At 33.7% G+C, this 15,974-nt stretch overlaps 2 protein-coding genes across 8 annotated transcripts in view; both read right to left on the bottom strand.

Moving 5' to 3' along the window:
- The window catches only part of LOC147845540 (uncharacterized), an 86,423-nt gene extending 72,222 nt beyond the window's left edge, over positions 1–14,201 (bottom strand). For 2 of the 7 annotated variants that reach the window (XM_087244080.1, XM_087244075.1), the window contains exons 1-2: positions 13,823–14,169; positions 10,141–10,254 (exon numbers count right to left, since the gene is read on the bottom strand). In XM_087244080.1, coding sequence (XP_087100206.1) covers positions 10,141–10,164 — 24 coding nt within the window. In that variant the 5' untranslated portion in view covers positions 10,165–10,254; positions 13,823–14,169. Of the gene's footprint in view, positions 1–10,140; positions 10,255–13,822 lie in introns of all 7 variants that reach the window. The other 5 variants (XM_087244077.1, XM_087244074.1, XM_087244079.1 and 2 more) reach the window with 4 other exon arrangements.
- Positions 10,779–15,974, bottom strand: part of dnaaf5 (dynein axonemal assembly factor 5) — a 571,499-nt gene continuing 566,303 nt past the window's right edge. The window contains exon 13 of the transcript XR_015479400.1: positions 10,779–12,196. The gene's annotated coding sequence lies outside the window, so the exon portion shown is untranslated. The remainder of the gene's footprint in view (positions 12,197–15,974) is intronic.

Raw genomic sequence — 15,974 nt, 5'->3', positions numbered from 1 at the left:
TAGTTTTAGCTTGGCGCGAGAGTGGTTTTGAGGTGTTGCGCCATGCTTTTTAAATAGCAAATGAATTTGCGCTCATTTGTGCGCCCATATGTGTTCTGGTCTAAATAGGAAGGCGTTCTGAGGTGCATTGCTGGCGCGTTGCTATTTTGAGAAACTAAAATAGATTTTTCATTAGACCAAAACAAACCCGGTCTAAACTCCAGCGCAGAGTTGCGCCTCGCTTACACACTGCTTAATACACACAATATGTAGAGCAATACGCAAATATCTTTACATATGAAAAATTTTAAATATTAAGGATATATATAGGATATAATAAGAATAGATATATAGGATATAAATATAAAGGATTAAAATATTACAAAACATATTATTTTCTAGCCTACATAAATATGAAAAATCCCTACTTTTATGTCTTCTTCATCTCGGGAGGCTTTTTCAGTTCATTCATAACAATTTGCTTTTGTATAATGTTATTATTTTTAGCAGTATTATTTATTATATCCATATTTATACTTGTTTTATTAAAAATAAGCTTAGATTTGCCCTCCTGCAGGTTTTAGACCATATGGGGCACAGCATGGGTTTTAGGATAAAACTCAGGTTTTTGAGCACACTTCGTTACTATTGTTCATTTACTCGTTTGCTGGAAATTAGAACTAAATTTAGAAATAGTTTTGAAACAAATATTTGTGCATGTGTGCACAGTGCATTTGTGCATTGTGCAGTTATGCATGGACCGTCAAAATAGAGCTTAATGATTTGATATATTTCAGTATGTGTTAAATGACCATTATAGGGTTTTCCTATTGCATACAGTATTTTAATATCTATATCTTATATTTTATATCTGTAGTGAAATATAGTCACTATTTACTTGTTGTGTCCTAAAGTGTGTAATAAACCTGCTGGTCAACTAAAGTGTATAAAACCAATACCCTTTCAAAACAGAAAGTCATATTTTTATTTGACACCCCACACTATGGATATGTTCCTCATATTCCTATGACTATATTCCTATGACAAAATGTTAACAAAAATCATTAAAAAGATTTTAATGATAATTACAAAATATTATCATACATCCATAAGAATTTTACTTTGGTCCTTAAATGTATGTCTTTTAACAATTTTAAAGACTAAGGAAATGAAATGCTCTGCTTACAATTATTTAATGTTTTTAAACTCCCGATGATATTGCAAAAATAAAATGCATTTTAAAAAAAGACTCATTTAAACTATAATAATATTTCAGAATAATTATGGATTTTGGATCAAATAAATGCAGTCTTTGTGAACAGAAGACACTTTCTGCAAACTTTAAGTGAAGTTTATTTATAAACAAATTTCGAGAGGATCACTTGCTTATGATTGTTCACAGCTGTTCCAACTTTAGCTAATGACTGATTATCCTATCAGACGATCCTAAACCCACTATAACTAACCAGACTTTTCTCATCTCAATTGACCTTAAAACTCGGAAGTGCGCCTGTTTTCGCGATTGCCTTAGAACTTCTGATTCAGTCGCCTATGGGAGAAATGACTGAGAATAATAAATGGCAGAAAATGGTCAAACTACTTGCTCTACAAACAACTGTTTGCATGACTACACAGACCAGGTAGAATAATATAATAAGAAAATATCAAATTGCAACATCAAGCAGCGTAATGAGCCGTTTTTAACATCAAAAAATGAATGGAAGTGAATGTGACCGGAAGTCGCGAGACAAAAAGATTCAAAAGGCAGCGCCCGCTCGTCGGTGGAGAATAAGGTGAATATCTTCGTCTTGAAGGAACCCCCCCCAACCCTTCTTTCCCTCCTTTCAAACGGGCGTCACGGTGGCCAGTGATTAGCACTGTTGCCTCACAGCAAGAATGCCCCTGGTTTAAATTCTATCCAAACCAGGCGACATTTCTGTGCGGAGTTTTGTTTGTTCTCTTCGTGGTCGCGTGGGTTTTTCCCAGGTCCTCCGGTTTCCTCCCACAGTTCAAAAACAAGCACCCTAAACGATTAATCCAAAATATTTTAGCTAAACTCTGAGTCTACCTTTCAGCATCCATATCTGAAGATCTACCTGAGCTCAAACTCCCCTCTCGCCTTGCAACGGGGGGGAGCCCAGGGCTCGAGGATCTTATAAGATCAGGGCTCTCTCCCGGGACAGCACGCCAAACTAGCTTTATTATCAATCATCAGCTAAGAGTGAACTCTTGAATCAACCTAAAAACATTTGAACAATAATGTGTGTCTAAAACACCCCATGTATCATGTCAAGATTGACACTACAATCACAAAAATATGCATTTTATAGCTATATCTTATCAACAAATCTTTAAAGGTGACTGGTATGTTAAGATTCTAACGACATGTGAACCCAAACTATCAGAGCGTCACCTCAGCATGACCTCATACAAAACACTATAGTGCTGAAAGTCCAACACTAACACTGAAATCAAATCTGGCTACAAAAAAAACACTCTGTAACTGACGGTAATGTACGTCTGCATGCACAACAACAGCTCAATCTTAATAGCACGGCTCAAACATGAGATGTAGACGGACATCTGCTGGATCAATGTAAACTTCATCTTTCAAAATGTCTAGAATGTCTCTGCATGTCTCAGGAGAATTTCTCTCCAGAGACTTGGAGCTAATAAATTATGCGAGTCTGAGAGAAACACGACCTGCTGTCCTTCGAGAGAACTTATGATGGCTTATTAAAAACACTTAGAGCAGCTTGTACAGTCCTCACACACACATACACAAATAGGGCTGGGTGGTATATTAATTTATACCGATATATTTTTGAATGCTGTGTAGGATTCTATAATACCGCTTATGCCGTGGTCGGAATTAGCGTTCAAGAAGGAGAGCCTATGACATTATCTAATCAGTCATAAATAAATTGTATTTATTTAAATAGATACCCCATATAAAAGCACAAAAATATACAAAAGGTTAGAGATGAACAACATATCGGTGGTAATATTGGTATCATCTAAAGTAAAAAATACGAAATATTCATTGTTAGTTCATGTTATTAAGTGCACATTGATTAAGTCCAACTCAATGTAAATTGTTCCATGTTAACTCAGTGTAAATATAGATGGCCATATCAGTATAAACATAATAGACATTAGTAAGAAACATTAAATACTCATGGTAGTTAGTGATATAATTAATATTAACTAAAGTTTAGTTAACTTAATATTAATTAAAGTTAACTAATTGTGAATATCGGTAGTGATATCGGTACCAAGCAAACTAGTAAACAATAGTAATAAACATTAAATTATCACTGTTAGTCCACGTTGGGTAAGGCATTAATTAATATTAACTCATTGTAAACTGTTACAGGTTAATTCAGTGTAAATATTGGTGGCCGTATCAGTATCTGTCAAAGTAATGAACATTGGTACATTAGTAATGAACATTAGATAATTAAACATTTAATTATCACTGTTAGTTCATTTTAGTTAGTGCATTAATTAATTTTAACTCATTCTACACTGTTACAAGTTATCTCATTGTAACTATCGTTGGACATATCAGTATCGGCCAAAGTAGTAACTTTAGAAAAAGATACCTTATTATCATTGTTAGTTTATGTTAATTAGTGTACTAATTAATGTTAACTCATTCTAAATTGTTACAAGTAAACTCACAGTAAATATTGGTGGCCATATCGGTATCAAACAAAATAATGAACATTAGTAATAAACATTAAATTCTCATTGTTACTTCAGGGTAGTTGGTGCAATAATTAATGCTGACTCATTCTATACTGTTACAAGTTATCTCATTGTAAATATCGGTGGCCATATCAGTATGGGCCAAAGTAATGAACATTTAATTATCACTGTTAGTTCATATCAATGCATTAATAAATTTTCATTCATTCTATACTGTTATAAGTTATCTCATTGTAAATATCAATGACCATATCGGTATCTAACACAGTAATTAACATTAGAAATAAACATTAAATTCTCATTGTTATTTCACGTTAGTTAATGCATTAATTAATGTTAACTCATTCTATACTGTTACAAGTAAACTCACTGTAAATATTGGTAGCCATATCGGTATCAAACAAAGTAATGAACATTAGTAATAAACATTAAATTCTCATTGTTACTTCAGGTTAGTTGGTGCAATAATTAATGTTGACTCATTCTATACTGTTACAAGTTTATCTCATTGTAAATATCGGTGGCCATATCGGTATGGGCCAAAGTAATGAACATTTAATTATCACTGTTAGTTCATATCAATGCATTAATACATTTTTATTCATTCTATGCTGTTATAAGTTATCTCATTGTAAATATCAATGACCATATCGGTATCTAACACAGTAATAAACATTAGAAATAAAAATTAAATTCTCATTGTTATTTCAAGTTAGTTAATGCATTAATTAATGTTAACTCATTCTACACTGTTACAAGTAAACTCACTGTAAATATTGGTAGCCATATCGGTATCAAACAAAGTAATGAACATTAGTAATAAACATTAAATTCTCATTGTTACTTCAGGTTAGTTGGTGCAATAATTAATGTTGACTCATTCTATACTGTTACAAGTTATCTCATTGTAAATATCGGTGGCCATATCGGTATGGGCCAAAGTAATGAACATTTAATTATCACTGTTAGTTCATATCAATGCATTAATACATTTTTATTCATTCTATGCTGTTATAAGTTATCTCATTGTAAATATCAATGACCATATCGGTATCTAACACAGTAATAAACATTAGAAATAAAAATTAAATTCTCATTGTTATTTCAAGTTAGTTAATGCATTAATTAATGTTAACTCATTCTACACTGTTACAAGTAAACTCACTGTAAATATTGGTAGCCATATCGGTATCAAACAAAGTAATGAACATTAGTAATAAACATTAAATTCTCATTGTTACTTCAGGTTAGTTGGTGCAATAATTAATGTTGACTCATTCTATACTGTTACAAGTTTATCTCATTGTAAATATCGGTGGCCATATCGGTATGGGACAAAGTAATGAACATTTAATTATTACTGTTAGTTTATAATAATGCATTAATAAATTTTCATTCATTCTATGCTGTTACACGTTATCTCATTGTAAATATTGTTGGCCATATCGGTATTAGCCAAAGTAATGAACATTAGTAATAGACATTTAGTTATCATTGCTAGCTCATGTTTGTTATAACATTAATGTTAACTCATTCTAAATTGTGACAAGTAAACTCACTGTAAATATTGGTAGCCATATCGGTATCAAACAAGTAATAAACATTAAATTCTCATTGTTACTTCAGGTAGTTAGTGTGTTAATTAATGTTGACCCGTTCTAAATTGTTACATGTTAACTCATTGTAAATATCGGTGACCATATCGGTATTAGCTGATATATATGTATTGTTTATGTTATCGGATGACAAACTGTCCTGCATGAAAGAGTTTATGCGAGAAGAAAAACAAGATGCTGGCAGTGTGGGAGTTTTTCAGCTTTTTTTTTTAAATATTGGAAAAAAAAAGTAATTTAGCTTGAAATTTAAACTGATTTTGGGAAAAGTAAGTTGTCTGTATCCTGGTTGTCTATTATCTTTTAATCAGGCTCAGATATTTCCATGTTAGTGCATGCGTACAAAATGTATTTAGTTAATAGTAATTTTTATTTATATAGCGCCTTTCCAGAGCTCAAGGACTCTTGAGCAAAGAATGAGACAAAAAGAGATAGTACAAGCAGATAGAAGATACACAAACATCCAGGAAGTCAAATATAACAAACTGGAAATACAAAAACAAGACCTAAGAGACAAATAAGCAGAGTGCAAGTGGATTGATGAGTTTTAAGTAAGGATTTGAATTCAGAGATATTATTAGCAGAATGGAGTGAGCGTGGTAGAGTTCCAGAATTTGGGTGCAAACTGTACAATAACACTAAATGATCTGCCCCCCATTGAAGAGAGGCGGTACCGAGGGACAGCAAGAAGGAGGGAGTCAGAGGAACGTAATAATAAGCGAGTTGGGGTGTAGGGGACAAGCATGTTGCAAAGATAAGAGGAAGCTAGGCTATTTAGGGATCTAAATGCAAGGAGGAGAATTTTAAATTTGCAATATATATTAAAGGAAACTAAAATCTCTGTGTTTGAGAACTTTTGTGGGGGAAAATAAATAAATAATTCAGCACAACATATTTCTTATTGTAGAATACATTTTTTGGGGGAAAAAAATAATCAATTTACTTCTTTTGGCCTAAAATAAAATACTTATTTTGGTAATAAAATACATAACACAATAAGCAATCATGCTGAATTTAGTTAATGTTTAATTTATTAAAAACTTGATTTGAAGGATAGTGGCAATTTATAATGATTTAGACAATGAATTAGCATTATGATCATTAATTATATTCTTTTAATATGTTACCAAATAATTACTGTTTTAAACATGCCTGACAAGATTCATCATAACTGTAAAACTCTAAATTAATTAAATTAATTAAGTTTGTCAATTAAATTGTAAGTTATTCGTATATCCTTTATGTACTGAAAGTTTTTTGTTTGTTTGTTTTTATGCTCAAATAATTTATGATTTTGGATCTGCGAGGTTGTGTAAATGTCCTTAAAATAGACCAAAACATAAGCGGCCTGAATGTGTTGCCAGAGATGTTGCTAAAGCGTCCTGTAGAACTGGACTTGTGTAAAAGAGTGCCGTTTCATAAGACATGAGCTCAGCAAACTGGAAGAGTTGGAGCTTTACGGTAGTAAAACAGGACAGCTAATCTGTGGAATCACAAACTGCCATAAAGTAGCGCTAAAGTAGTCTGAAAATGAGCATTAAAGCACCCTTTCAATCTCCTGAAATGACTTCACATGCATACTTTTGAGTCTAACAGTATAATTTTAGAACAACAAACTGAACATGATTTAGAACAAACTCAACATTGTGTAAATAAACTTTTGAGAGATAATATCATCTATTATTCACATGCCATCTCAGAATAGAACAGAAAAACTCTAGCTAATAAAGCTCTAGCAAAGCCTTTTTACACCCCAATTTACACTATTTTTTTGGCATTAATGATTCCACAAACAACTGTAAAAATTCATAGAACGTTAACATTGCACAAAAGTGTTTCTCTTTAAAGTAAAAAAATAGTTTTTTAGATAATAATAATAATTATTAATTAACTATGAAACATTTGAAAGAACTATTCTATCTGATTAATTTAGGATATTTTTAATAAACAATCTAATAATTTGTAGTCTTATTTTGTAATAAGATGAAGGGAAAAAAGCAAGATGGCCAATATATGGCTGATATAGATGTAAAATAAATGTGAAATAAGATTAAAAAAAAGATAAATATAAAATAAAAGAAGACACCCGAAGTAATAAACATTAAATATTCATTGTTAGTTCATGTTAGATAATGCATTAATTAAAGAGCACCTGTGATGAAAATCAACTTTTGTAAATTGTTTGGACAGACACTGTGTGTGGGTATAGAGTTTGTTGTCATACTGGAGAAATGTAAACACAACAAGTCCCTATTTTAAAATTTCAAGATGTTAAAAGAGGACCCAAATTCCTGCATAAATAAACTGGGATTAAAATATTTTGTACGACTCTCTGTAATAGTATAAGTTTTATGAGTGGAAAAGGTTTTTAAAACAGAGCATGTTTGTAACAAAGACCTTAAAATCGCTATGTAATTCTTAATTGATATAATAACCACAGCCGCATGGTGTCAGTAAACACTAATATGTGTATGTGTGTAGGTGTACTTCAAACGACATTTGTGTGTGACTCGTCGTTTCAGAAAGGCTTGAATAAACTCCACCACAAATGCATCAAATAAACTTACTTAGTATTTTTGACTAACGAGCTGTATTTCAATAGGTGCCACAAAATTAACATTCCACAAAACAGTTCTTCTTTAAAGAGGAAAATGGTTCTTTAGAAAATAATGATAAAAATATTATTTATGAAACATTTGAAAGAATTATTGTATTTGATGATTAATTTAGGATTTTTAATAAACAGTCTAATAATTTGTAGTGTTATTTTGTAATAAGATGCGGGGGAGCAGGATGGCCAATACATGGCTGATATAAACAATATAAAAATATTATATATATATATATATATATATATATATATATATATATATATATATATATATATATATATATATAAAACAAGTCAAATAAAAGTAGTCATTAATTCATTTATTTTCCTTCACTTAGTCCCCTTATTGATCAGGGGTCACCAAAGTGGAATGAACCACCAACTTATCCAGGAAATGTTTTACATAGCGGATGCCCTTCCAGCCACTACCCAACACTGGAAAGCACCCACACACACTCAAACACTACGGCCAATTTTGAAAACCCACGCCAACACAGAGAGAACATGCAAACTCAAGCGGGAACTCGAACCAGTGACCTTCTTGCTGTAGGGCAACAGTGCTAACCACTGAGCTACCGTGTTGCCTAAAAGTAGACAATCAAGGTAATAAAACATTAAATGCTTATTGTTAGATAATGCATCAATTAGCCTTTCTTTGATTATCTGGGAACGTCTAAGTCTCTAAGACTGAAAGCTTGTCTATTAGACAAAAGAAATGGAATCTGCAATCTTTTTATAACTTTGTCCTTGTTTTTTTTTAGCTTTATTATTTGTTTATTTAATTACTCTGTAATGTTTATTTAATTTGTTTACTTAATTTAGTTTTGTTATTTTTATTAAAATCATATAGGGGTCAGTGATGGATAGTATCTTATTACTCAATGTAAATTTCTCTTTTGTTTTTGCACTAAATATGTTCAATAAAAATATACCTGGAAATAATATAATACATTAATTAATGTTAACTCATAAATTGTTACGTCCAATTCTATAAATATAACTTGTCATCTTAACTAATTTTATTGTCATCCTGATTTTTTTTCTCAACATATTATTAAAATGTAAATAAAATTAAATTAAGAATTATCAAACTTTTGCATTTATTATAATTTCTGATATTCAAATACCTTATTTTAAAATTAAATTACTGATCCTATACATACAACTGAGGCCCTCTCGTGCAATATTCTTTTTCAAATATTTCTCAATTGATATTTAATGGAATAAGGAAACTTTTAAAGTAATTTCCTATAATATTTTTTCTTCTGGAGAAAGTCAGATTTGTTTTATTTCGGCTAGAATGAAAGCAGGTTTTAATTTTAATAAAAAAATATTATTAGCCCACATAAGAAATATATATATTTTTTCATTTGGCTAAAAACAAACCATGGTGGCACAGTGGGTAGCACAATCACCTCAGAGCAAGAAGCTCGCTGGTTCGAGCCTCAGCTGGGTCAGTTGGCATTTCTGTGTGGAGTTTGAATGTTCTCCCTGTGTTCGTGTGGGTTTCCTCCGGGTGCTCCGGTTCCCCCACAGTCAAAAGACATGCGCTATACAGTAGGTGAACTGAATACGCTAAATTGGCCATAGTGTATGTGTGTGAATGAGTGTGTATGGATGTTTCCCAGGGATGGGTTGCAGCTACAAGGGCATCCGCTGCGTAAAACATATGCTGGATAAGTTGGTGGTTCATTCCACTGTGGTGACCACAGATTAATAAAGAGACTAAGCTGAAAATGAATGAACAAACAAACCATTGTTATACATTGTTAATGACTTGTCTAATTAACCTAACTGAATTATTGACATTTAACATCTCAATTACCTTTGTAATGAGGCTAAAATTAACATTAAAAAAGAATTGTACTCCATTGTTAATGACAACTAACTGTTCGTTATTGTAAAGTGTCTCTAAAAATGCAGGAGCTGCGAGAAATTAAACAAACTAGGCCTTGTGGTTGTTTGTTTTTGAGCCGGATCAGCCTTGATTCTCAGTTTTTCCGCCTGATGTGATGTAAGACACAGGACTGGAATGTTGCTGTATTTAAAAGAGACGCAACTGTGTGAGTATAGTTTGTGTTTCAGTGATTTCCTCATCCTGTCAGCCTTAGATCTCTGATAGCGTCCCTGCATGTTTTCCTGCCTCTTTTTTTTTTTCCACCATTGTTTGTCTGTTATGTTTGCAGTCGTGTCTGAGCCGTTTGTTTTAGTTCATCGTATACACACCTTCATCAATCCACAGTAGATCATCTGTCATTTGCTTTTTCGTGCCGAGGTTGCTGGGAAATTTATGCGTCATCCGATGAGATCTGGGTTTTGTGCAGAGACTGCTTATTCACACTGTATGATAGAGTAATGATAGATGACAGCGTTAATATATAATACATACAAAAGCTCACAGAAAAGTAAATAGCATTAATGGTTTGAATAAATCTGATTATTACACATTGACTAACTGAATTAAACAAATGTTTGGACTAGAGTTGCATGATTCTGGATAAACAATGTAGAAATGTGCAGCAAAGGTGTACTAAAATTTGAATACTAAGAATTTTGGTATAGATATTGTCTAAACAAAATGACCCTTACAGAATTTAGCAAGATTTTTAGGCTATTATAGTAAAAGTAACTCTTTTTGTCATAAAATTACACCTGTATAAGCATTATATTAGCCGGCAGCTCTCTGCAACTCTCACATGGTCACCCACTGAAGCTAAGCAGGGCTGCGCCTGGTCAGTACCTGATTGGGAGACCACATGGGAAAGCTAGGTTGCTGCCGGAAGTGGTGTTAGTGAGGCCAGCAGGGGGCGCCCAACCTGCGGTCTGTGTGGGTCCTAATGCCCCAGTATAGTGACAGGGACTCTATAGAGTGGAGGAACTATGACGTCAATTTGTATGCAAAAACCCGGAAGCGAGTTAGCATTTTAGCACTTCCGGTTCCCTCGTCCCAAAGTCAATGGGTTTTTTGAATGGGGTTTCAGTAAAATTGCTTAAATAAGGTCCGTGGCTAACACCAACTCAATATACTTTCACGTTTTGTTCTACGACATAAAACACATCAGTTACGGCACACTCTTCAACTTTTAAATCGATTATGCTTCTTTAAAAAGACGGTTGCTATCAAGTTGCTAAATGAGACTACAGGCGGCGTCGGGGACATTATACGTCATCGAGCTGATCTGGTCTGAAGAGCAGCTCGCTTGTGTTGGGCGTTTGGATTTGTCTGTGATTTAAGTATTTTCATGAATAGTATTTTATAGTTTGTTGTATTATTCTAATTGAGAATTCAGATTGTGTGTAGATAATTCCTTCACATGTAAAGGCTGTCGAGACAGACTAATTTGTTGATCATTTATTTTAATTAAACGATAATATGAAGATACTGCTCAGTGCAGCCTGTTTCTTTCCTGCTCTCAGTAATGCAAACGTGTAAATAAATGTGTAAAAATACAGACATATTAACTGTCATTTTAACGTGATCAAGTGATTTCCCGTCTTTTTTTCTTCATCTGAACACATTTAACTGCAGTATTTACACTCCTCCATAAAACGTATAGCAGATGTGACTTTATGGGCTGTTTTTTGCTGTACTTCGTGACACAAAAGGAATATTGAATGTTGCTCTGTGTCCATGATGATGAAACTTGCAGGCATTTGATAGACTTGTTCCTCCTCACGCCTCATTTCTGTCGTCTGTTTAAGGTAAGCGGGCTGTGCGCACGCGAGCGATACACTTATTTAAATATGTCTCATAATAATACTATATAGGCAGATTTATACACATTTTTAAATCCGCAAAGCAAAACAGATGTATTTCCCACGTAAAAACGATCTAAAAGGCACAAAGGTCTATGTGTGTTTGCGTATTTATTAGTTTATAATATATAGCGTGGATTACAATATAATAAACAGAGAGATTAACTCTTTGTCATGGACATTATTTCTAAAAATAAGCTTGATAAGTCGTCTGTAGCAGGGTGGGGCTGACGTCACTGACGAGCGCCCCGAGGGCGCTGTAGTCCGTTTATAGCCTAATGTTAGCTTTTTAACTCTTGCGTTTGCATTTAAGATCCAAAAGTGCTCAATGTTGTATTTTCGTGTGAGGATTATCCGGCTGAACAAAACGTATAAGTGTAATGAACAGTGTTTAAACACAGAGCGTATTATTTGCAATTTTCGAAAAGCCTATGGGAAAATAGTATAGGGATTTTCACGAGGGAACCAGTTTTATGCTAGCAGCCGATTAGCCTACAAAGTGACGTCATAGTTCCTCCACTCTATACTGCTCAGTAAGCGCCATCTTTTGGATGAGATGTTAAACCGAGGTCCTGACTCTCTGTGGTCGTTAAAATCCCAGGATGTCCTTCGAAAAAGAGTAGGGGTTTCACCCCAGCCTGCTCCTCTCCACCAATCAGCGGGTGTGTGGTGTGCAGTCTGGTGCAAAATGGCTGCCATCACGTCATCCAGGTGGATGCTGCACACTGGTGGTGGATGAGGAGATTCCCCCCCATTGTGTAAAGCAATTTGAGTGCCCAGAAAAGCGCTATATAAATTTAAGGAATCATTAATATTATTAGGTTAAACTGTGATTAGCATAGCAAAATGGCTAAATTGTGGCAATAAGTTACCATTAGATTTACTTATGTGGTCAACTGACTTTTTGAAACAATGATATTCCCACATTTTAATTTGTATTTATTAGTGTTTTGTAGACATACTATAGTAGAGTACTTGAATAGAAAAATACTAGTAGTAATAGTATAGCCTAGCCTAAGCTGGTTAGCTGGTTTTAGCTGGTCAATAAATATGCAGGACACCAGCCTTTCAGGGGCGAGTTTGGAGACACCTGTTTTAGGCTGTTACAGTAAAAGTAACTCTTTTTGTCATATAATTACACCTGTATCCAACAAACACACAATGTTGCCTCAACCTCACAACCTTCCTACAACGTTGTACCAACCTTGTAAAAAGATTGAGGATCTACATTGTTGCTAAAGGTTGTCACAACGGTGTCATGATGTTGTCATTTAAACGGCCGTTGCTTTAGGTTGTGCTTAAGCAAAGAGCTAAGAATGAGCAAGAGGCAACACTGAATAGAGCGTTCCATTGCAATGGCAGCGCCCAGCAAAAGCCCCGGATTCAGCCATTTTGGAGTGCAAGTGATCGGCCGGCCATTGGATCTTATTGCTGTTGCGATGGCAAGCAGCTGCTTTGTTTATTTATTGATTTCTTTAAACAGCGCATTAAAATGTATGCTGTTGTTCTATTGGAGTTTTTATTCCATATAACTTATATATATATTAAAGTATTTTACTCTGTAGTTTCTATAGTAAAACAACGACTAATATAAACAATACACGATACAAACCTTTATACAACTATAGGCTATACAAGTTACAATACACCAGCTAAAATCAGCTTGACCAGCCTGGTTTAAGCTGGACATAGCTGGTTTTGGCTGGGTTCCTAGGCTGGTCAAGCTGGTTTTAGCTGGTCATCTCCCAGCCTGACCAGCTAAGACCAGGCTGGAAATGACTGGAAACCAACCTGGAAATGGCCAAAACCCCTAAACCAGGCTGATTGACCAACTAAAACCAGTCAACCATTCTAGGCTGGTTTAAGCATTTTTTTTTCAGTAGGGGTAGTAACCTCAAGTAGTACAGTATAATCGTTTTTTCAGTCTACTAGTAATTACTTCAGTACCTTTCATTATCAATTGTAACTACTATACGCTAGTACACGTTACTATATAGTTAAAAACTAAAGTAGTTACTATAATTACTATACTAGTTTTATTTCAATTTCATATAAATATAAACTGCTCTCTCTTTGCGAAATCATTGTCGTCTAACGTTATTTAGTAATAATATCGTGTGGATATGTTTGTGTCCAGGTTGTGATCTTTTACCGAGTTAGTCTCCTCCAGCATTTGTTTTAAAAGTTAGCATTAGCAGCAGCTCCATTCACCTCATGTCTCTCAGGAAGCTGTACAGATGGGATTGAAATGCCATGTGCTCAAATATATCTTTATCCGATGATACACTCCATTGGGCCCACTTTATCGGCTCTATCTGTAAATGTGAAATACACAGGATCTCCAAACATGGAGCTCTTTCCACAGTTTCTAACATCAGACGCCTCTGTGCGCTACCAACTATGGAGAAAAAAATACAGTAATACATGTACACTAATGCGTTATAGCACAACTATAAATAACAAAGAGGCTATGTGATTTCTCCCGTGACTGAATGAGGGTTGTAACGTTTCCAAATATTTATAATTATAGTGGATAAATAGCGCCCTCCTTTGGTGCATGCTTGCAATGACAGTCAGAGAGCTGTGCATGGTGCACTATATTCCAGAAGACTTTTGTCTTTTTTTTTTTTTACTTAAATACTAATTCAGTCAAGCCCAAAATTTTTGAGCATAGCCCTGGAAAAGTGTGATTTAAAGTTACTTTTATTAAACCAGCAAGTGTTTGGGGGCTTCTTTTAAAAGGCAACAAGACAAAAAAAAAAACATGTCAGCTTTTATTTACAGTTGAACAAAAACAAGTCAGAATTTACCAGGGATATGAATAATTTTGCATACACTTATGTATATACTAACATATATAAACTTATATATACTTATGCATCAACATCAGGAGGTCAAATTCAAACTATTATATAAGTTGTTTAACATTTTTGTGATTTTAGAAATTCTTTACAATTTTTAGTCAGTGAATATCAAATAAACAAGAAGCTTTTGCTAGCAAGTAAAAGGCAGAGGTCAAAAGAGAAGCTTTATTCATTCATTCATTTTTTTTCAGCTTAGTCCCTTTATTAATTAGGGGTCACCAGAGCGGAATGAACCACCGAGAAGCTTTATTAGGTCCTTAAATCAATTCCAAAACTTAAATCAAACTAGTATTTTTTTAAATAACAGTTCATTAGTTAAGATTAGTTCATTTGTTTTACTAACATGAACAATATTTGTACAGCAATCATTAATCATAGTTCAGGATTTACTAATGTATAATTAATATTCAAAGTTGCTAATGTTAACACTAATGTATATATATATATGTGTGTGTGATTATTTGTATATGTAAAATGCTTTAACGTTTTTTGAAAGGTTTAATTTTAATGTTTTCATTTATTATGTCAAAACTAGACAATTTATAAATAAATAATTCATAAATATTTATTAATACATTTGAAAATTAACAAAACAAATTAAAATACAACATGAAACGTATCTGGTTTATAGATTTAGCTTTAATCTATAAAGCTCAATTGGTTTGTTATATTAGTTCATTACAAACCCACTGCATCACCTTTGGTAACTTAAGTAGCTAATGGTGGAAGTGTTGAGTTAATGAGATTTTAATAAGATTATTATTTGTCTGTAGAAATTGGATAGTGTACCTTTTTTGATTCTCTTTTTGCACAATAAAATTAATTACAACACTGATTATAAGAGCTGTGGTGAAAATTCATTCAAGAAAATCATTCTGACAATTGCAAAACACAGCTCTATGCTAGTTTAACAGCAAATGGTGCTATGTCACAAGATTAACATAAACACAGCGCACTATAAACACTCTTGTAATCTGCTTAAACCTTTCCTAACGTTTTAAGCGCCACCTGCTTCTAAAACTAGCCTAGAGCACATCTGCTGTCAAAAACTAGCATAGAGCGCCATCTGTGGTTAAAACTAGCCTTGAGTGCCTTTTGTGTTAAAAACTAGCCTAGAGCATCATCTGCTGCTAAAAACTAGCCTATGGCACCATCTGTTGTTAAAAACTAGGCTAGATCTCCATTTGTGGTTCAAAACTATCCTAGAGCACCATTCATTGTTAAAAACTAGCCTAGAGCATCATCTGCTGTTAAAAACTAGCCTAGGCCATCACCTGCTGTTAAAAATTAGCCTAGTGCATCATGTGTTAAAACTAGCCGAGAGCTCCATCTGATGCTAAAACTAACCTAGAGCGCCATCTGCTGTCAAAACTATCCTAGAGCAACACCTGCTGTTAATACTGGCCTAAAGCATCATCTACTTCCAAAAACTAGCCTAGA

Source organism: Danio rerio, chromosome 3 (assembly GCF_052040795.2).
Source record: "Danio rerio strain M-AB ecotype USA chromosome 3, GRCz13ab, whole genome shotgun sequence".
In the NCBI taxonomy this organism is placed as follows: Eukaryota; Metazoa; Chordata; class Actinopteri; order Cypriniformes; family Danionidae; genus Danio; species Danio rerio.
Note: the sequence above shows the minus strand (reverse complement) of the source record. Positions and strands in the feature narration are given on the sequence as shown.